The sequence below is a fragment of the Ctenopharyngodon idella genome, chromosome 6, assembly GCF_019924925.1.
Source record: "Ctenopharyngodon idella isolate HZGC_01 chromosome 6, HZGC01, whole genome shotgun sequence".
NCBI lineage: Eukaryota > Metazoa > Chordata > Actinopteri > Cypriniformes > Xenocyprididae > Ctenopharyngodon > Ctenopharyngodon idella.
Window position 1 is genome coordinate 31,092,864 of NC_067225.1, and position 22,795 is coordinate 31,115,658.

At 35.4% G+C, this 22,795-nt stretch overlaps 2 protein-coding genes across 3 annotated transcripts in view; both read right to left on the reverse strand.

The window, feature by feature from the left end:
* The window catches only part of gnai2b (guanine nucleotide binding protein (G protein), alpha inhibiting activity polypeptide 2b), a 52,099-nt gene extending 43,941 nt beyond the window's left edge, over nucleotides 1-8,158 (reverse strand). The window contains exons 1-2 of the mRNA XM_051898174.1: nucleotides 8,088-8,158; nucleotides 7,355-7,542 (exon numbers count right to left, since the gene is read on the reverse strand). Of these exons, the coding sequence (XP_051754134.1) occupies nucleotides 7,355-7,472 (118 nt within the window). The 5' untranslated portion in view covers nucleotides 7,473-7,542; nucleotides 8,088-8,158. The remainder of the gene's footprint in view (nucleotides 1-7,354; nucleotides 7,543-8,087) is intronic.
* Nucleotides 8,159-9,056: 898 nt separating this feature from the next.
* Nucleotides 9,057-22,795, reverse strand: part of slc38a3b (solute carrier family 38 member 3b) — a 29,097-nt gene continuing 15,358 nt past the window's right edge. For both annotated transcript variants that reach the window (XM_051898173.1, XM_051898172.1), the window contains 9 exons: nucleotides 19,814-19,896; nucleotides 19,285-19,343; nucleotides 18,124-18,297; nucleotides 16,761-16,840; nucleotides 16,569-16,669; nucleotides 15,920-16,044; nucleotides 14,596-14,740; nucleotides 13,671-13,774; nucleotides 9,057-11,558 (listed from right to left, as the gene is read on the reverse strand). In XM_051898173.1, the coding sequence (XP_051754133.1) occupies nucleotides 11,454-11,558; nucleotides 13,671-13,774; nucleotides 14,596-14,740; nucleotides 15,920-16,044; nucleotides 16,569-16,669; nucleotides 16,761-16,840; nucleotides 18,124-18,297; nucleotides 19,285-19,343; nucleotides 19,814-19,896 (976 nt within the window). In that variant the 3' untranslated portion in view covers nucleotides 9,057-11,453. The remainder of the gene's footprint in view (nucleotides 11,559-13,670; nucleotides 13,775-14,595; nucleotides 14,741-15,919; nucleotides 16,045-16,568; nucleotides 16,670-16,760; nucleotides 16,841-18,123; nucleotides 18,298-19,284; nucleotides 19,344-19,813; nucleotides 19,897-22,795) is intronic.

Below are 22,795 nucleotides of genomic sequence, written 5' to 3' on the forward strand. Positions count from 1 at the left end.
TTACTCCAGTCGTCAGTGTCACATGATCCTTCAGAAATAATTCTAATCTGCTGATTTGATGCTGAAACGTTGTGCTGCTTCATATATTTGGGGAAAACATGATACATATTTTTCAGAATTCATCTGGAATACAAAGTTCAAATGAACAGCATTTATTTTAAATTATTTTCTAACATTATAAACATCTTTACCGGCACCTTTGATTAATTAAATGTGTCCTTGCTAAATAAAAGTATTGATTTTTTAAATCATTTAAATGGAAGTGTAAAAAAAATAAGTATTTATTAGGATTTTTTTTATCCATTATTTCAACCCTGATTTTGAAAAGAATGTTACCATATAATTCTAGCTATGTTGCCCAACCCTTGTCTGCAGTTAAATGATGTCCAGCTAAAAACTTCCTCTTCCTCAGGGATTTACAAGTGATATACACATAGAAATGTCAAGGTCCTGTATAAAAAGTCCAGAATAGCCTCTCAAAATGAGTGTCTATAACAGCAGCTTCCAGCACATGAACCCTCCTGACAGTCACTTGCCCCCATTCTGTGGCACAATTCCATTAGTTATGTGATGTAACTGCCGCCGCTGGCCATTCTCCTTTCAAAAAAATTCAACCCAAAGAAAGTGCTCATCATTCTTGTCCCCAATGCTTTTGTCTTTTGGAATTTCCTTCAGTTTTGCCAACCTCGTACAGATGAGGTGTTTAGGCATGAAGAGAGTTTAAAGAAGCTTGGTTTACATAAACACAAGACCACAAAGTACTTCCTGCTCTGAGTCTGTGACATGACCTTGACTTGTCAGTTGTTTGCGGATTCAACACTTGCCGCCCATGTTGTGGGCACATTCTGGAGGGTGAAAACAAAGCTAAAAAGAGCATGACTCAAGGATATTCCTGGCATTCAAAAGTCCTAACAACTTCTTTAATTAAACCCAACTGATAAGAGTCTGGAGTATCCATGACCACCAGACATGTGTCATAATGGTGGGTTGCTCATAAAAGGCAGAGACATGAAGAGGAGGGAAGGTCAATAATTCTGACCAAAGCGGTTTCAAACATGTGACGCATACTGAGTAAGGAGTGAAAGAGGCTATTAGGAAAAATGATTATGAACAGCCTGTCTGAACCACAGTTCTGTCACAAAACCTAGTGAGATTCCTACCTAGACAACATTTGTAGGCGTTCTCAATTTGTAGACAACAAATTACACTGCCTATAAAATGCTTCATTCTGGAAAACCTGTGAGAAAATGTTCAATATCCACTGCAGATAAAACAATCCCACAATGCACAGCAATGAGAAAATGTTTTTATACTTAAACGGGTTAATGACATGACGGGTCATTTTTTTTGTCCAAAGGCCTTAATAATAATAATAAACAAAGATATGACATCCAAAGTATGTAAGGTAATACAACTAGATCTCTATTATTGAATACAAAAGGTTTTAATTATATTTTGCTACATATAAAAGTATTTTTAAAGATTTTGAAGCGTCAAAAGGTCATTCGGTTTAACCGTCCAAAGGCATTTCAGCCATTTCCATTTCATTTCTGAATAAAATATCTTAAAATGTATATATTTTTTATTCTGGCATGATTTTATAACATCATATATCAACATAGTGCAAAATGGTATTAAAATTATGTGTAGAAGTCGTTGCTTTGTTATGAGAAAGAATGTCGGGAAAAATGAATTTCGTTGATGTCATTCGGAGTAACCAATATAAAGGGACCATTTTGGATCAATTCATGCGGTCAATTTCACGTGACAGGATGTGACTGCAAAGGACCACATGGTCATGAAGTAAAGTAACTAACTCTCTTTTAACTACTTGAAAAATTAATGTTTCACTTGCTCATACGCATGTCCCAAAACATCAGGTCATTCGGTACAACCACTATAAAACATAGAAAATGTTGTAATATTTTAAAAACTTGTACTAAATATAAAATATTTGATTGTCCTTTTGCTAGCTAGCTAGCTGGCTAGCTAGATATCAGTCTGTTAGGATTGTTTGAAAATATCGTCATTCGGTATAACCAAAAGTGTCATTCGGTAAAACCGAAATTTTGGTTAAACCGAATGACTTTTTGGTGACAAATTTTGTCCATCTTGTAAAAAATGACAAAAGCAGTGTTAATTGATTATAAAAACCACATAATCTCATTGTTAACACTTAATAAAACTTCAAAATTAATTATATCTCCATTAGGTGGTTTTTTTTTTTTTTTTTTTTACACTTTTAAAAACCTTATTCGCCAATGACCCAAATATATACTTAAAGGGTTAGTTCTCCCAAAAATGTACAAAATCATTTACTCACCCTCATGTCGTTCCATACCCGTGAGACTTTTGTTCATCTTTGGAACACAAATGAAGATATTTTTAATGAAATCTGAGAGATTTTAATTTAGGCTTTTATTCACATATAAACATTGATCAGCGAACATATTGTTGTTGCTTGACGCGCGACAACAAACCTCTTCCAGAAGCTCAAATGTGCTGTGTAACACGAGAATGATTTTCATTGGTTCTCGCACGTCAAGCAAACTTGCTTGAGCTTCCATTTACCACAACTGATGTGTGAGTTGATGAATGTTCATATGTGAATATAAGCCTAAATTCAATCTGTTTATCATATAAAGAAATCGTGTCTCTTCAGAAAATTTGGACTAAACCGCTCAATACATATGAATTAGTTTTATGATCTCTTTATGAACTTTTTTTAAAGCGTCAAAGCTCTCAAATTTTATCAAAAAGATCTTCATTTGTGTTCTGAAGATGAACAAAAGTCTTATGGTTTTGGAACGACATGAGGGTGAGTAATTAATTTTCATTTTTGGGTGAACTAACCCTTTAATCAGCTTCTAATGAGGTTGACATCATCATTACAGGATTTAATTTTATTAAAATTACACTGAAGTAATAAAGTCTAACCCTGATTGCTTTAGAAATGTACACAGACATTGCTATATTGAACTGAACACTGAGTATCTTCAGTGCATGATTATATTCTGATTATGGTCAATATCCTGGCAACATATAAGTCCATCATCATCCAATTTAGTTCATTGGTTTTCTCCATGTTTATATTGCTAGTGCTGGAGTTGTATTAACACTAATGTGAAAAGTGACAATGTCTTCTTCTTGGCTTAAACAACAGAATTTTAAAACGACTACCTGTACAACCCAAGACAGGTGCTTGAGTTGAATAAACAATGGAAAGTAATCAAGCCAGCATCATTTTCACATTCAGAATATTTCATACTGACGATGTACGTTTAGATGTACGTGTAAAAATGCTGAATAAGGCAGAATATGGTGCTGACGAGAAATTGCACTGTGTTTACAGGATATAACACAGCATGAGATTACTGCTGTGGTCATCTATCATTTTCAGACCTGACCGTATGAAGTCATTAGTGGGAGCTCAGTAAACACTGGTGTGTGGAAATCCCTATTTACACTGTACCAGTCAGGACTTGAGCACTGGGTGATGATGCTTGTCTCATTTCTGATTTAGCACTATGAGCCTGGGACATAAATAATGTAGTATGTGCTTTCTAGATTGCTTTTATTTATTTACATAGAGATATTTTTAAAGCTGAACATGTTATATGTTGCCTAGCGGGAATCAGTGTCAAGTTAAGTTCATCCAATTTTTTGATTACATCTAAAGTCTGTCTCCCCTATTCCCCGGGCACGTTTTCCCTGTATTCTCACTCCTGCTTGCTCTCTCCGTAGGGTATAGCGTATTGAGAAGAGCGCTGCTGTCACACCTGTCCCCATGCTGTCAGCATCAGAGCACACATGCTGCGCCACTAACAGGATATGACATACAGGACACAAACGCTCCAGCTCAGGGTGGCGTGGTGACACTGAAGTGTGCAGAGAGGAGACTAGATGTAGAATTAGGCCACAGTTTAAGCAACTACACTAACTTTAAGAGATGAACAGTCACATAATCTGTTTTATGATAAACTCTGACACTTCCAAACTCAACTATATGTCTGATTGGTGATAAATTGTGTGCACTAGATTAAAAACCAGACAGTTAGCCTCTCTCATTTTTTCCTCTCTCTCCCTTGTAGTTTTCGAAAACATGCTAAAAGTTCACTAAGACTTACTCAATCAATATCATACTATAGTGAGCAATGTTAACCAGACTACATGAAAAAGACGGCTTAGAAAATACAGATCCAACATCTTTGACATTTACACCTAATAGATATTCTGATATATCAGCCAGGCTAATGACTCAGACAATATGCAGCGATTTTGAGATAACACTTGTATCACTGCAAAAAATCTACAGACATCCTTGTCAATAAACAGTAAACAATTTCTGTAAATTATGTAAATAAATACATTTTTGTGTAAATTTTAAGTTAATATTGTGGGGAAAAAAGCGGTTAATTTTAAAAAATGTGTCATTTAAAATCGTAATAAGTCTACTAGTGCTGTCAAAATTAGCATGTTAATGCATGCGATTAATTTTTTCAGTTTAACGCGTTTAAAATATTTAACGCAACTAACGCAACTAACGCAGCATTCGTTTTTTTCCGTCACACGCGCCAGTATCAAGCTCTCTTATGCACTTGAACAAACAATAACACACAGAATTATGCCAAAATGTCCGTTTTGTCGAGTATCCTCATGAGAGCAGTCTTAAATGAGTTAAATAACATCCTAAATGAATTTAAAGTGTTGTGAGAAAATGAGAACTGTGTCATGTTTGGCAGCGGCAGCTCTTAAAGTGACAGCAGCCTAATAAACCAGTTGCTGTGATGTCCGTCATTAATGTCAATCAAAGAACAAAGGTAACAGAGAAAATTGCAGCTTTAATAAGGATTAATCTATATTTAATTTATAATTTATGCAGTGAGTACTGCAAAGTGTTTGATAACTTTATTCAATTTCTGTATATTTTGTCTAACAGGAAGGAAGGCCACATATGACATTTATTATAATGGGTTTATGTGAAGATTGTTTTAAGTTAAAGCCTAATAAATGTTGAGATTGATAGCTTTTAGTTATACTGTAATGTTGAATGTCTATAATTAAAAAATCAATTTCTTGACATCAGTACCAGTATTAGTATCAGTGAATAAGTATCATCATAAAAAGATGCCATTAAACAAATATCTAAAATATACTGTTTTTAAGTTGTTTCTACATTAATGAAGAAAGTAACTGTGAAATTATTACAATATAAAATATTAAAAACTCCAATGTTTTTAATCGTGATTATTACAGAAAAAAATGTGATTAATTAGTTAATTTTCTTAATCGATTGACAGCACTAATATCTACATTATACTACAGCCATTGTGCACCCTATACTCTCTACATTGCACTGTAAAAAAAACACCTTTTTGACTTTAGTAAACCTAGCTTAATTTACTGTGTTGTTTATCCAGTTGATTTGTCCAATGTATTTAAATTGACAAAGCTATCTAAACTTTTATATAACTTATATAACTCATGCAAAAAAAAAAAAAAAAAAAAAAACATGCAAAAAAGAAACAAAATATAATGAGTGGAGATTTTTCACTGTGCTATAGGCCTTAATCAGGGTAGTGCCATTTAAGTTTTGACAGGAATGAAAATGAGGCAGTGAAAGAGAGAAGTACAGTGTTCAATGTTGTTTAACAACATACACTGTACTTTCCATCTTTCTGAAAGAAAAAAAAATCTTTCAGCATGCAAAAACCACCTAAAATAAATCTGAAAGTTGTGAAAATTACATGATCTTGGACCTTTATATAGTGCTTGCCATTGCAACAACTGTAAGTCAGCCTTGTTTTCATCTGTGTTGAATTCAATATGGCATCCAACCTCTATTGCCCATAAAAAAAAAAACAACTGCGAACATCACTAATACATACCAGATTGTAACGTATGTTTTTGTACTGATCATTTTGTTGATCCAGGTATTTTACCAGAACATCCACTGACTTTTAAACAGGTGCGTATCAATATAAATTAACTACAGAATTATGCAGTTTCCCCCCACCCCAAGTCGTTTTCAGAATCAAGCACGCTTTCATTTACCACCAATGGACCTGCCAGAATAAAAATGGATTGGTTACAGCAGGAGCACTCAGCTTTAATGAAGTGTAATTGAATGGTGAAGTCTTTTGTTTAGAGCTGTACTTATCTGATTCTCACAGCAGGGTTACTCGACAAGTGCACTACCTGCAGACTCTTGTTTATTTCTAACCTGCTTGTCTAGCTAAAAGTCAAACAGCATGTGTGTATCTTCCTCTTCATATAATGCCAAGCTATTGATACAAAATAGCGATAGAGAGCTGAGATTATTTATAACAAGGCCTAAACACATGAGCATAACGGACAATGCAGCATCCATGGAAACCACATAATTAAACATTAATAACTATGTTTTTTTTTGCCCCAATGCAGAGGTGAGTATCTAATGGACGTACTGTATAGTAGAACAGTTACATAATGCATTATTGCAGTTACATTGGAGAACATCTGCAATTGACCTGAAAAAGCTAAACGATACTAAATGAATCAACATGACTGATAATGATGATATAACTAGATGACACACGATATGCAGCATCTAGATCACTTATGCACTCTGCAAACTGTTATTTATATTTAATGTCACATATAACAGTGTTGACAAAGCACAGAGATACTGGAGTGCTGGTTTTTTAATGCATCCCCATTCAAAAACATGTCTTGAGCATGGTACAGATGGTAATATCATGGCACTTTTATATAATTTACAAAAAAAAAAAAAAAAGTGCCATAATACTTTTGGAAGTACCATAGTATCACCATCTAATATCATCACTATACCATGGAACTTTCATACCATACTGCTACCATGGTATGTCCAAAACATCATGCTACTCCAACGTGCCACCACGGAATGTATGTGCATGTGCTCACATGTCTTATCAGGCACTGATCATCTAAAAATGCCTAGAAAACACGGTAACACCATAGTATTTATATGGAAAGCAAAAGTGCTTCAACCTATACTATGGTATTTGCGCGGTACATGTCCAAAACCATGACATTTCTTCCAATATTGTGGTTTGAAGTCTCAAATGAAAGACAGCAGCCGAGCATTAGACGGATGCTGGTGTGTTTGCATCCGTCCTGTTTATCCATCACTAATAGAATCGAACCGCACATCATATCTCAATCTCATACTAAACATATTTATCTCTCCCAAACGAGTAGCAAAGTACTGGCGTGTTGTTTTTATGGAAGCATGTGACAAATAGCACTGGGAAACGAAATCTTTCGCGGGAGCCTTCCGAACACACAGACCTGCTGAAAATGACACACACACACATGACGTGCCATGACTTACCGAGCAGGAGCAGTTTCACCTCCCTCGCCGCCTTCTCTCCATCCTCCCGCAGGTTTTTGTCGATCATCTTTGATCTCTCGGCGGCCGCCTTGTCTTCTGCGCTCACCGTGCAGCCCATGATCGAACCGTGCGCACGTCAAACTTCAAAGAATAGGTCAGATCAGTCCGTTCCGCTCAAGAACTGTAAACTATAAAGACGCCGCGTGAATTGACAGATGTGATATAAAGGCGCAAAGTGTCACAATTTAAAATGTTTGATCCCGAAAATGCCCGTCCTGTGATTCTCCATCAATCAGGAGGGTTTGAATGTTTAGACGCGATTAAAAAGTTGCTTTTCACCGAATTAATAAATCAATCAATCTCGCTTCCTTCCTTTAGCGCCTCCTTACAGATCAAAGAGCAGCCGCGATGTCGGCGCTTTCATCTACCGCTCACAGTTCTTGAAATAAAAATCATTTGCTCGCACTGAATCAGGTGCCTTTCTTTGAACGCGAAAATATATCCAACTCTTGAGAAATTCTGCCGCCAAACAGCTCTGGTATTTGTTTTCCTTTATTAGAATTTAAAATTCAGATGTTCTGCATATCGATCCTGGCGCAGGGAAATTCTAAATATTTCAAAATTCTAATTCAGAACGTTGCAGCGTTCGGCGTGGCGCTCCACTCGCGCTGCTTTCTTCTGAGGAATAAACAGAGCGTAAGAATGTGAAAAAGCCAAAGCGTGCAGCACCCACCCACTGATGAACAACTGCCCGTGAATTGTGGGAAATGCAGTAGTTTTCTGCTGCTGATTCCGAACAACTTTAGGGTTGGGATGATCGAATCATTTTAGCGAATCGGTTTGCTCATATGGTTCAATGAACTAGTTAAAAATGATTCATTGATTCTTTGAAATTATCACTCAAGTTTAAATTATTATCATTGTTATTACTATTATTAATTATTAACACACTGACGTTTTTTAAACAAGAATGAAATATACATACACAAAATCTTTTCAGTAGCCTACATCAATTCAGTCTTAACTGTTGGTTTACAACAACAAATTTAATTTAATGAGAATAATAACATTATCTTATCTATTTAATACTCTTTTCTTAATTTTGGTTTCATATTTTTTTAATAAAAATTACTTAAGGAAGCGGCAAATGAACTTGAATCAGTCCAGATGTCCCATATGTGGCATTATATTCATTTTTGTAGTAAAATAGCCTACATGTATAGTTAAATATTGCTTACAACCATGTAATCCATAATTTTATACACTGAATTAAATGTATGTCTCTAACTTGTCGCTCATCACCTCACGGTTCACTCCCAAGAGTGATAAACAAGAGCTGTGCGAATCAGTTCGAATGAAATGATTCAAAAAGAACCGAGTCAGAAGAACGACTCGTTCGCGAATTGAACATCAAGATTGAGAGCACGTTTGTGCCTCGGAAAAACCTATAAAATATTCAACAATAAGGGCACAATTTTATGCAGATAAATAATAAGAATAATAAGCTACATGTAAAATGCACTTAATGCGGGTTTGGGTTATTATATCTGACACTCGGATCTGCAAGCATCGCCCTCAAGTGTTAGAAAAACTAATCACAGTATTTTACAATCTCGGAAGTAAATCTAGTTTTGATATTGACACACCAGAAAGTCATAATATTATTTTTGGCATGAATGATAGTAAATACAAAACTCACATACAGGTTTAAAAACAGCTTTTTTTATTGTCAAAGTGGTTCTGCTATTTACACTATACAAGCTAAATATGCATCACAAAAGCGGTTCACATTTATATACAATATATACGAATGAACTAAACAATCTATCATATGAACCCAACTGTATCGATTAAATAAGTGTGGTATGTAAATGTAAATAATGTGTTTTCCTTATTGAGAGGAAAAGTTCCAGATGATCTGTACCAGATTAAATATAACAAATATTAGCAATACCTGTTTGAAGAAAAGGTACATTAAACTGGGCAGCATTGAGACAAAATAACATTTACAGTCATTATCATTTTTGCATTACATATGAATCACAATACAGAATTATCAATTGAATTTATCTTCAATCTAATGCTACTTTGGTTGAAGCAAATACAATATACCCAGCAAAGCTATAACTTAACTAAAAGAGTATTTCAAATAAAGTTAAGTATAATAATAAAATTACAAATTAGCATTCATTGTAACCAGGATAAAAAAGTTAAAGTCTATTTAACCAGCACCTATATGGTGATCAGTGGCAAAATAAAAAATTAGGTAGTATCTAAAGGGTATTTAAGGTAGCTGGTTGTAATGTGAGGCACTTTTTCTTTAGGATATTAAGATTTTAAAAGTACAAATAAGAATCAAATGATCAGATAAAGGAAAATAAAGCAAGAGTTGCATAACAAACATCATTGCCACGTTAAATAGTGACAATTGGGGGCCACCGGCATTGTACTTCAATCTCCAACGTAAAGTTCAGTTTGTTTTTTTTGTTGACAGTGCAAACTGAATCACAATGTCAGCATCAATGCCATGTCAATTCATATATTCCAAATGAAAGTCTATTACTCTTCTAAGTATTTGGTGATATTAAAGGCATGCTCACTTCTGTTGCACAATAACTCGTGTTTGCTCATGGTTTACCATTACCAACCTTAGCTAGTCATCAATCGGCACATCATATTAGCACAACTTATTGTGGATTACACAGCACAGTATTTTGGCAGAATCTGAACACATTACAGTTTTGAAAGCATCGCATGAACCACTGAGTAAGAGCGAGAGATTTCAAACACAGAATAAGCATATTATTTCCTTAAAAATACTGACGTCTTTCATGTTTCTACATTTCAGCTGGTTCATTAACTACTGCTAATACCGAAAGCAGGGTCCATAAATACTCAGATAAGAAAATGAACAAGTTAAACACAGATGTGAAAAAAATAAAACATTTACAACCGTTTTCATGTGAGATATTTCTTCCAAAGCAGCTTCCAAACTAAATCACTTAAACTTCACTGCAGTGAAATGCTTAACATGATTCTTGGAATTCTAATACAGGGGAGATTATGTCTATTTCAAGTAAAATATAGATTTGTATATGTATATGAGGTCCTTATCTGGCATTTGCGTGAATGGCCTCGAATATGCAGAAACTTGAATTCAGCCATTAAGATCTTCAACGCAATACACATAAAAACGATAAAGGACACGGTCATTGTACACATCAATACTATAACATACACTAATACTCATCCAGTGAACTGCAAAATATATTCGATACATTTAAATAAATACGTTTTTCACTGTTCAAATCTCCATGTGATCAAGGCAAGCCTTGCATTCTATGAAAATATACTTTATGATAGTTTGATTATGGAAATACTTTGCTTTGGCACACTGAAATTGTGCAGTACGTGAAATAGATGGTAATGTGACTCACTGATTGTCCAAAGCCTGCTGGAGAGTAAACCATCTACTGACCCATCTTTACTAAACTAGCTGGCTTCATTCAACTCCCAGAGAGTGATCAAAACTTCTACAATCTCCTTGTTCTATATGGGCATAGTAATACACACATTAAATATGTAAAAATCTGATATATATAGGTCACTATTGTACAATGCATTTGCTGTCACTTAAAAGAAATCTAGAAGGGTGCGATTATGTGTTTCTACAGTACAGTCCTGTCAAGTATAAGGGCTCGGGTTGATAAAACTGAGAGTGAGAGACTATAAAAATGATGACAAGCCATAACAGCATATTTCTACAGGATAAGTGAGGATGTACTAAACCTTGAATAAATAATTGACATGTTTTAAAATATATAACATCAGTCTGAATTTATCAAAAGTGTTAAAATAAAGCCATTTTTCTCCATTGTCTGATGGCAGGTTATCTATGGAAAATGGGATGTTGTTTTGGGTCCCCCTCACCTTTCCCTTCCTACAGTGGGACGGTGCATTCTCTGTGTCATAACAGGCAGAAAAATACGGATAAAAATAAATCTGATCATCTTCCAGTATGTTACATCACTAACTAAACGTACATCACGCACTCTCATACAAAGCCACGTACACAAACACACATTCATCAGTTTGTCTCCTAGTGGCCACCCAGAGCACTGCCACTGCCTGTTGTCCAATCAATGATGATGAAGCTCAAGCTCATTATCATAAACAACACGCCCAGTCCAGCGAAACAAGCAGCCTGAGAGAGAAAAGAGAAAAACATTTTCAGTCATTAATCAAATAAAATGTGTTTCATAAACTGACTTTCTGGTCAAATTAATGAGTATTTTAGATATATTTCAAAAAGGTACAACAACAAGTATTTCTACAATGCATCTCTGTCTTTTTCCAGTAGGAGAGAGATAAATGCTATGTAATGTGATGATATAGACCTTATGTAGCCCCGCCCCTTTTTCAACGCTGCGCTTGTTGAGTTTGTCTTCCAGTTTGTATTTCCACTGCATGAAGGTAAGATCTTACAGATTTATGAATGAACCGCTTGTTTTAAAATCTTCCCGGTCTACTGACATTAATTATGACATCCACTTCAAACATTACAATGCTCATGATAACTTTCGTTAAAGGGATAGTTCACCCAAAAATGATTTACTTACCCTCAAGCCATCCTAGGTGTGTATGACTATCTTCTTTCAGATGAACACAATTGGAGATACATTTAAAAATATCCTGGCTCTTCCAAGCTTTATAATGGTAATGAATGGGGGGTGAGATTTTGAAGCCCAAAAAATTCATCCATCCATCATATAAATAATCCATACAGCTCCAGGGGGTTAATAAAGGCCTTTTGAAGTGAAGCGATGGGTTTTTGTAAGAAAAATATCCATATTTAAAACTTTATTAACTATAATAACTAACTTCCGACAGATGGCCGTACGCATCAATTTGCGGCGGAAGATATAATAACGTAATGACAAATGCAACACAAATTAGAAGTCTAAAATGACAATTTTTAAAGAGAAATGTCAGAGGATTTCGATATAAGAGAAGAGGATCTTGAGTTTGTTGCCCAGCCATATTTGTTTGAACCGCGAGAGGCGTCTAAGCTTATGCTACTCCTACATCCTGCGTCATACATCATGTCACAGGTTACTCATTTGGCACAAGTCGACTTGCGCAGTATGCATACAGCTGTCTGCTGGAAGTTAGTTTCGAAGCTCCAAAAGGTCTTTTGAAAAGCTTCGCTTCAAAAGACCTTTATTAACCCACTGGAGTCGTATGGATTATTTATATGATGGATGGATGAATGAATTTTGGGGCTTTAAAATCTCGCCCCCCATTCATTACCATTATAAAGCTTGGAAGAGCCAGGATATTTTTAAATATATCTCAGATTGTGTTTGTCTGAAAGAATATAGTCATATACATCTGGGATGACTTGAGGGTGAGCAAATCATGGGATAATTTTAATTTTTGGGTGAACTATCCCTTTAACTCTACAATAAGTAAATCCACTTCAGCTAAATAATAACTCTTCGACAGCAATGCCATTTGAAATATACAGAGCTACCGCAAAAACAGAAGTTCAAACACAAAATTTTAAAGATGGCCACACTTGTTTCTCAGGTGCACAAATGCCAAGATGCGCATAAATTCTAAAAATGTGCATTAAAAAAATTATGTGCTCAATTGTGGCTGATAAGATAAGAAGACATGCATAATCTGTGATGGAAACACATTTAGGAAAAAAATCCCTCGATGCGCAACAAAAAAACTCACATGATTTTGCCTCAACAGAGGATGTGATTGGATAACTGGATGAACCAGTGGACCAATCTCATCACACAGCATCTCAAATGTTAGTAATGTCTGAGCCAAAGTCTGTCATCAGAATGAATTGGTATAATGACCTCCCAGAAGCATCTCGCACGATTGCGTTCCCAAACACCGGGCATTTGAATGCAAGATAACGTGACAGCGTTTATTGCATTTCGTCTGCGCAATCTGAAGCGCGTAATTTATGATGTACCAAAATAAATTGTACCATAGTGGCTTCACCGATTGCAGCAACTTCCATTTTTGTTAAAGATATTTTGCACCAATTTCTCATGAAGTGACAAATTTTGTTCTCTTGAACACATGGGATGGAAACGGTGCTTATTCACAAATGTTTTGGGCAATATTCCAATTTTGTGCCCAAGTTTTGGATAGAAACATAGCTAGAGTCTAACTGGTATAAAGTGGCATAAACCTTGAATAAGTGTGATGCAAACACCTGGTGACGCATGAACAGTTTTCGAAATGTACTTCTCTCTCCTACTGGGTAGCCATAAATCATACAAGCATAACTTACAAAGATTTTGGGGGTAGAGCGCATAGGCTCCTTATCCTTTGGAACAATACGGATGTAGAAGACAGCAGGAAAGATGAAGATAAGGCACGGAGCAGATGTTGCACCTGGAGGAGGAAGAACAGGACAAAAGTTGATTAGCTAATCAACTGAATCCAATTAAATCTGACACTGATGACAATTAAACATGATGACAATTACAATTCCAGCGACGTTGTCTTTGCTGATGAAAATGAGAATGGAAAAGTTAAATGAAAACCCCATGTTGGACAAATATCATTTCAGTCTTATTTTATGGGCATCACAGTAAGACTCATTGGTTAATGTCAAAAAAAATCTTTTAAAAGTACTCATATTTTTCTTACACCTTGAATAAACTTGAATGTAACATTTTCAAAAGAGGTAAAAATATTGTACTTTTTAAAAACAAAACTTCACTGCCGTTTTATCCAATAATAAAAGATTATGCATTAACATTTTTTTCAAGTATTTCAGCCTTTCAATGAGATTATTTCGCTCCATAATATATTATTCGAATTTAAAAAAAATGCCGCATGAATTTTAGTTTATAAACCTTTACAAAAAAAAGATCTTCATTATGATCAAATGGAACCTTGACACTCACCTTCTTTCCAGTAATATGAGATAAACACAAAAATATTGATTTAACAGCACAACATTATCTGTTCAAACAAGCAACGGTGACATTTGAAGCTGTTCTCAAGGCCAGAGACAGCGGCCACGCCAGTGTCAGTGTCCCTTAATCATACTGAGAAAGCAAGACAAACAAGTGACGCCAACGTGAGTCTTTGCTTTGGCATTTCAGACACATGTTTGAACTGTTTCCCTCTATTTCCAGGTTCTCAGAAAGCACATTTGACCGGTCTGGATTTTGGCCTCTTGGGTCAGCGAGGATCAAAGGACTCACCAATGATGCCAAAGATGCCCAGGATGTTGGGGGCGAAGATGACCAGCATGTTGATGAAAGTCAGGAGAATGACAGCTATGGCAATGTGTCGGATCCAGTTGAAGGTCTTATTAGGAAACACCATCTCTTGAATGGCTCTCCGTACCTTTGAGAAGAAGTAGCAGATCATTTTTATTTCATTTTTAATGACTGAAATGATTTTAAGCAACATTTGAGCTCATTCTGTACAGCAAGCCGAATCTGTCTACTCTTTTTCAAATATGCCTCTTAAGAGTGGGCGGCATGAGTCATTTTATATCACAATAACGGTGTATATCACAATATAGTTATTTTTGCTGTATTATTCAACCTAAAATGGTCCATATATTACATCAGTGGTTCTCAACCTTTTTGACTACTTCATTTATTTACAGACACTAAGTGTGGCAATATATTAAAATAAATAAAATAATTATATATAATTAATATTAAAATTCAGAATTCCAGAAGTTTCAAGCCATTTGTGATTACAGGAGATTTGAAAGATTACAAGTTTTTTTAATTATTTTTTTCCTCACAAATTTCTTAGCTATTTTTTCCTGATAAAATGTTTTAGAGCTTGACAAAACTAGAATAACTTAAGATTTCAATAAGTGGACTTTTCCACATCTAGAAATCACACTTTTAAAATTCCCATATATCAAGGTTTTCCAAGAATGTAAATAAAAATGAAAAAGAGAACAAGTTACATCAAGAAATATGTCAGTTTATATCTAGATTTTTAGCTGCTTTCTCTTAAAACGTTTTTTGTCTCTTTTTAAATCATCTTAAACTCTTTTGCAGCCACCTTGAAAGTGTGCTGAAGCCCCCTAGTGGGTCCTGACCCCCTGTTTGAGAACCACTGTATTACATTTGATACATTTGGCAGAAGCTTTTATCCAAAGCGACTTACATTGCATTCAAGGTACACATTTACATTTTATCAGTTCTTGCTTTTCCTGGGAATCGAACCCATAACCTTGGCATAGCTAGCACCACGCTCTACAGTTTGAGCTACAGGAATGCATAACCTTACAGTACTGATTTTGATAATCAAGTGGATTAAATGCTTCACAACCAAAAGGAAGTTCTTGGTTGTTTGGGCATTAGTGGTACATCACAAAGAGTCAAAATTAAAATCACTCCTGTTATAATCAAAGAAGTGCCCACCTGCATTACAGTTTACAGAGCAGGGCTTGTTTTTTTTGATTGATGTCTGTTTTTTCACACTTTGAATATACTGTGGTAAAAACAGTATAGCACAATCTCTATATAAGATATGAACATATGAAGATATGAAACTCACTGGGAACAGAACGATGGGCACAGTCAGCGTGACGGCGGTGAGGACAGCCAAACGCACACAGAGGATGAGAGTGTCATAGGGGTCGATCCTGCTGTATGTGTGCAGGAGCTCGGGTTCAACGTTAGCTGCGGAAAAAAAGGAATTTGTCTACTTAGTTTGCAGTTTTTACAACACATGCTGAGAGCTACATTCTGATTTGAATATTTCAGGGCGATCTCATCTGAATATTCAAACATTGATATAATAATAATAATAACTTTACACAGCACCTTAAAAGCAAGCTTCTCAAGGCTCTTACACAAAAAACAGGGAAAACAATTAAACAAAGAGAGTATTCATAATCAGAGAATAAAATCAAGTAAAACCTTTTCTAAAAAATATGAAAACTGCAAACAAACAGGACAGGTTCTTGCATTCAAAAACAGCTATATGGAGCAAAATAATTTTTGATAGCATTTATTTTTACAGCCACTATTTTTGTTGTTTTAGTGTCTGATTCGCTAAAGGGATTATGCAAATCATTTAACAGTCTATGTGTTGCATTTCCTAACAAAAGCTTGACTGTTTTTAATTTTACGTACAACACAAAATTCAGTGCAAAACATAGACCAAATACAAGAACTCGTCCAGTGTAAAGTGTAAAACTTACTGTAAAATGTTAGGTACCCAAAGAGAGCAGCTAGGAAGTACATAGTGTACATGATCAGGATGGAAATGTTGGAAACGTGCTGCATCTTCCTCTGAGTTGGGCTGCAGGGAAAAATGTATGAGATTATTATTTATTCTATTTGCACAAAACACAGAATACAGTTGCAGTGCCGCTTCAATGCAGTCGACTTACTTGCGAAGCTCAGTGTAGATGGGCAGGACCTCAGGGTGGCACACGAAAGCAAAAGCCAGAATGGGGATGGTGTATGCGGTCTGTGGAACAGACAGTGTTTTTTAGTGCATTCTGATGTCCTTGTATGAGATCTTGTTTTTAATATTCATTACAGGTTATAGTTAAGCAATACCATACAAGCAAGAATATCACCGTGATTGCAAATGTGATATTGATTTTATACAACAGTTCACTAAACAAGTTAATATTAGGTGAATTATATTTTTAGGTGAATAAGAATATTGTTTTTTATTTCTCCAACAAAAATAGTTCCAAACAAACCCACAGTTGAGCCATTGTGCGTCTGCCGAGCAACAGTGATGTTTCGTTACTGAATGAATCAGCGTTTTTTGAACAAATTGGTCTAATGATTTACTCATAAACACAGTCTCTGCGTCCGAAATCGAATATTTCCCTACTATATAGTATGAGAAAAACAGTACGCCAAAAGAGTAGTCCCCGGATAACCTGTAACAACATGTCGGATGTACTACATCTGAATTTCATTCATACTACCCATATTCATTCATTCATCAAATGTAGCAGCTACTCAGCACACGATTTCGGGCGTCGCAAGTCACTTGCTTTGTCCCTGAATGAATCAGCCTTTGAATGAACAAATTGCTTGACTGAATGATTCAATGACTCACTCATTAAGACAATAGGTGTCTTTGACTTGAAGCGGCGCTGCGCAGACCGATCAGTGTATGACATCAAAGTACAGTGAGAAAATACAGAGCCGTCTGCTCTCTAATCAGTCTGCGCAGTGCCGCTTCAAGTCGAACACACCTAATGGCTGCATCCGAAATCACATACTCTCTTGAGTAGGTACTTATTTTGAATAAGTAATTACTTACCGATCACTTAAAAACTATGAATGTATATAGTATGGATGTGTGTAGTATGAACGTAATCCAGACGTACTACATTTGCCATCATGTGACCTACCAGCGTCAGTTGTGTTACTTCGTTGCCATTCACAAATCCTCTACCGTGGCCTCATGGGATAGTAAAGTGTCCATCATATGCACACTTCAGAATCTCGCCAGAAGTACTAGGTCATTGCCTACTCTTTTAAGAGAATTTTTATGTGAATATGATCATACTGCTTTTGTCACATACTGTTTTCCTCCTACTATATAGTAGGGAAGTGTGCGATTTTGGATGCAGCCAATGATTTTCTGCCACCTGCTGGCTTTCTTTGAAATGGGATCAAAATTGCAAAGGCCACCTCAGTCTGTCAGTTATTTAATTATGAGTCTGAATGTAAAGGCACAAACAAAAATGTGCTATTCTTTCTGTGTGATATTGAACTATACAATACCTGTGAGTTCACGGTGAACATCTGCGGGCTGCAGTGGGAGTCATCCTCCATCACATGTCCGTTATGGTAGCTGTGGGCGTGGTTAACGGTTACGTTTGAATGTGCGTGAGCCAGCGTGCTATTGGCCGAGAACTCCTCGAACGGGCACAGGATCTGGAACTTCTTATAGATGACCTAAAAATAAAGAAAGGGACAGAGAATAGAGTTGTCACATGCTCTCTGTTTTTTTTCCTCTGTTAGTGTTGTAGTCCTTTTTATGATTGGTCCCTCGTGATTGCCTTCCCAGGCGTGTCTTGTTATCCAATTGTGTATTTAAGCCCTTGTGTTTCTAGTGTTCACTGTCTGGTCTTTTCCTTAAATGGATGGAAATACAGAAAATCGAACAAAAAGACTAATAGTGTGGGCATTTTGGCTACACAACTTATAATTCATCCGAGAACCTGAGATCGACTTGTGTGTATTACACTAATTGCCGCCAAAGCAATTGGATTACAAAAATGACAACAAAATGAACAAAAATTGAAAAAAGTTGAAAAAAGCCATGCAATTTTCGTGATTTCATGATTGACAGTTGTGTCATTTCATAATTCAATTACAATATCAAATACAACACAATTCATAATAGGCCCATTCCTAACAGCTAAATGTCCTGTTGGCATATAGACATATAAAGCTGCAACGGGTTAAAAATAATGATCCCTAACAGCAGGTCAAATAGCAAAAACAGAAAACATTAATATTCTTCAAAGGGTCGAACAGCCCTTGACAAACATTACACTTGTAAAACATTATAGACCATGTTTATCCCGAGAGAATGTAACCAATTACAACCAATTAAAAGCCTCAGTCATCTTCTTTTGAAGTCAGTCTGAGTCAGTATTTCATTAGTCAGCATTGCTTGGTGTACATATGATATAATATTCCTTCCTCTAAAACACCTCTGGGAAAAGTGTGTGGGCGAACTGTTATGTGGATCTGCGAATCAACACACTCCGAAATATGTTTATAAGTATAAGATACAGGGACAGGATAGTGAGTTTTTGTACCAAATAATTGATTTATGAATGTCTTGATATTTTTTTTTCTTCGGAATAACAAGTTTGTTTTCATATTGACTAATAATATCTGATTATGATGATAACGATGATTGCAAATACTTACCGCACTAAGGAAGAAGACCATGCAGCTGAGTGAAAAACCACTGGAATAACCAAGGTAACCTGAAAATGTAAATATAGCGAAGCATGTCAATATGCCGTCAGAGTGCTATTGTCAATCGACATGCTGCTTACATGCATTCAAGCCTGAATCCCTGCAACTATAAATGCATGTGCTAAGAAAAGCGCAGCGAGTTATCGCTCATCTCAGGAGCTAATCTCTGCTGACAGAGCTTACCAGACAGAAATACTGACAAGGTCAACATGATTCAATTACTAAAAACACATCAAAACATCTGTGCATGGTCACTGTTGCTCTCAGAAAAACACATTTGCCACTACTTTTGTTATTTATTGGTTTAACTTATTGCTTCATATGAGAACAGAATGTGCTTTTAAAGTGCTTGAACTTGTGCTCTGTAATATGAACAGTCCATTAGACTGGGTCAAACGTACTCGGTGGGCTGATGAAACCCACTTTCATGAGGTGAAGAGAGGGATGAGATAGATTGAAGTAGAAATGATCGACTCACCCAACTGTTTCATTAGCGCCAAAGGCAGGATGATAGAGAGAGACACGAGCACCACCAAGTAGTTGCCATTGAGATACCACTCCCTACAGAAACAGACAGAGTTCAAGAAATGTTAAATTCTAAGCACTCTTAAGAGATGCAACAATTTCATTTTCAGTAAAATCAGTTCAGAAAAAAAATTACTGTAAAACATCAAGCTTTGGCATAATACTCTAAATAGTTTTGTCACCATTATGGTGATTAGTGTTTGCTTAAAACGTGAACTTAATTACATTTAAAACTTTACATTTTCTCCCAGAAGAGTAACAGTGTTATGGTGCATGGGACGTTGGCGCTGACGCTTTTCATTTACTTTGAATGGGTTATGTCATGCGTTGCAGCACTGAATTGTGGATTCCGTTGTGTCATGTCACTGGCGTTGCACACGGCAGAAGTTGGAAAATTTTTAACTTTTCAAGCGCCAAACGCGAGCGTCAGCCAATCAGATCGCCTTATGCAAATACCTTAGTGCAGACGCTAGCCAATTGCGCTCATGCAACACTGGAAAGTAATGTGATTGGCTGCTGTCACTATGACGGTCGCATCAGCGGCAAGCTTCAGACGCCCTCTGTCAACCGCCGACGCCCCGTGTGAATGCAGCGTTAAAGAGCATCATTGATTTCACTGATAAATGAAAGATAAACTCACTCTTTCTCTGATCATAACTATCTCCACTATATATGGCAATTTAAAAAAATGTAAAGTTTTTGAAAGAACTTTATATTTTATTCAGCAGCAAAAATGCATTAAATTGATCAAAAGTGACAGTAAAGACATTTATAATGTTTTTTAAACTTTCTATTAATTAAAAAATGCATAATGTTTTCCACAAAAATGTTAGGCAGAATAACTGTTTTCAACATTGATAATAATCAGAAATGTTTCTTGAGCAGCAAATCAGCATATTAGAATGATTTCTGAAGGATCATGTGACACTGAAGACTGGAGTAATGATGCTGAAAATTCAGCTTTGATCACAGAAATAAATTACATTTTAAAATATATTCAAATAGCAAACAGTTATGTTAAATGGTAATAATATTTCACAATATTACTATTTTAATTGTATTATTAAATAAATGCAGTTTTGGTGAGCATAAGAGACTCTTAAAAAAAAAAAAAAAAAAATCTTGTGGTTATCATCTCAGATTAACTTTTAGTGGGAGCTGTAAATGAAGCATGCACAAGTAAATAAAAGAAGCAACAAAACAAACCAGCAAATAGTACAAAATGCAACCACGTTTATTTATAACTTTCGGTGCCTATGTTAAAGCCAGTCTGCCTTCTGGTCTCCTTTTCTGCTGCTCTGTCTGTCTGACAAACCAACATGAGCAACTTCACTTGTTGCTTTGGAAAACATCTACACTATTCCGGAATCGACCTGTCTAACTCCATCCGATTCCAGACCGAGTCTGCAATTCTCGTAATTTATGAGAAGGTATGTTGTGTTTGCTATAGCCGCTAGCGACACAGACTATCTAATATAGCTCAAAGCTGACTGCAACATGGCACAGTTCCCACTCCTGGACTCAAGTAACCGCCACACTGTGAACACGTGGACACACACACACGGAGTCACAAGGTGTTGCGCAGTGTAAAGTGCAGACCTTGTTTGAGACTCCTCTATTTTTAGACCCTCTCCACTCCTCCCCACTTGTCCCAGTATTCAAACACTGACGGGGAGGGTTAGACTGTATGTAGACAACTATACGTGGGAATGAAACATCATATACATACATTATATAAGATATGCTATTGTTAGGGGCATAAAGATTCCTCTGCAGGAGAAGTGGCTGCTTTTCAGAATGTGCAGATGTAAAACAAATTCATTTACATGTCAGCTTTTGTATATATACCACATTATGCAAATACATAAATATATTAATATAAATATATTAATTATTTTATGAATATATTATTTTATTTTTTCACCATATATATATATATATGTGTGTGTGTGTGTGTGTGTGTGTGTGTGTAAATGCATACATATATTAATTAAAATATACGCACTAAATACATACTATATTTTATGTAAATACTGGTGACATGGAGTGACAACAATATTAGAACTAGTCAATATTACTGACTATATTAATAACCAGAATTGATCATGTCAATAATAAACAGAAATTTATTCTATGTTAATTTATTAGTCCAATTTCTTTTCTTCGAAACAGACAAAACAGTATAGATATAGAATATAAAAATAGCTATAATGCATTGTTGGCATTGTTAACTAAAACCAAAACTATTAAAATTGTTTACAAAAAAAATTTATATAAACTTAAAAATAAAGCTAAACTTAAAAAAAAAAAAAAAAAAATTAAAATTTGAAATGTTGCCTATAGACAACTAACCGAAATAAATAAGTTAAAGTACTAAAATTATTATTTTTTTTAAAGTTAAAGCTATGACAAAAACAGATGACAATAGCACATCTCAAAATTAAAATTAAAACTGAAAATATAAAAATAGCATATTAAATAGAAAATATACATTTTAATAATACTAAAATAAACCTGCTATATAGTTTAATTTTCTGAAAAAATATGTGGTGATTGCCTGTGCAAAAAACATATCTAATATATAATCCCTATATATCCGTATAAAATGTAATATAATGTATATTTGCATAAAGAGCTGAGACAATGTAAAATCTTGCCAGAAAAACTACATTACAATTGTAATTCAGCATTAAATATGAGTGTGTGTGGTCCTGGTAAACCCTATGTTATGTTTTTGGTCCCCACGAAAAAAAACAGCTTATAAATCATACTAAGTGATGTTTTTAAAAATGTAAAAATACTGAAAGTTTTCTGTGATGGGTAGGTTTAGGGTTAGAGGATAGAATATACAGTTTGTACAGTACAAAAATCATTATGTCTATGGAAAGTCCCCATAAACATGGAAACCCAACGTGTGTGTGAGTGTGTAGCAGCG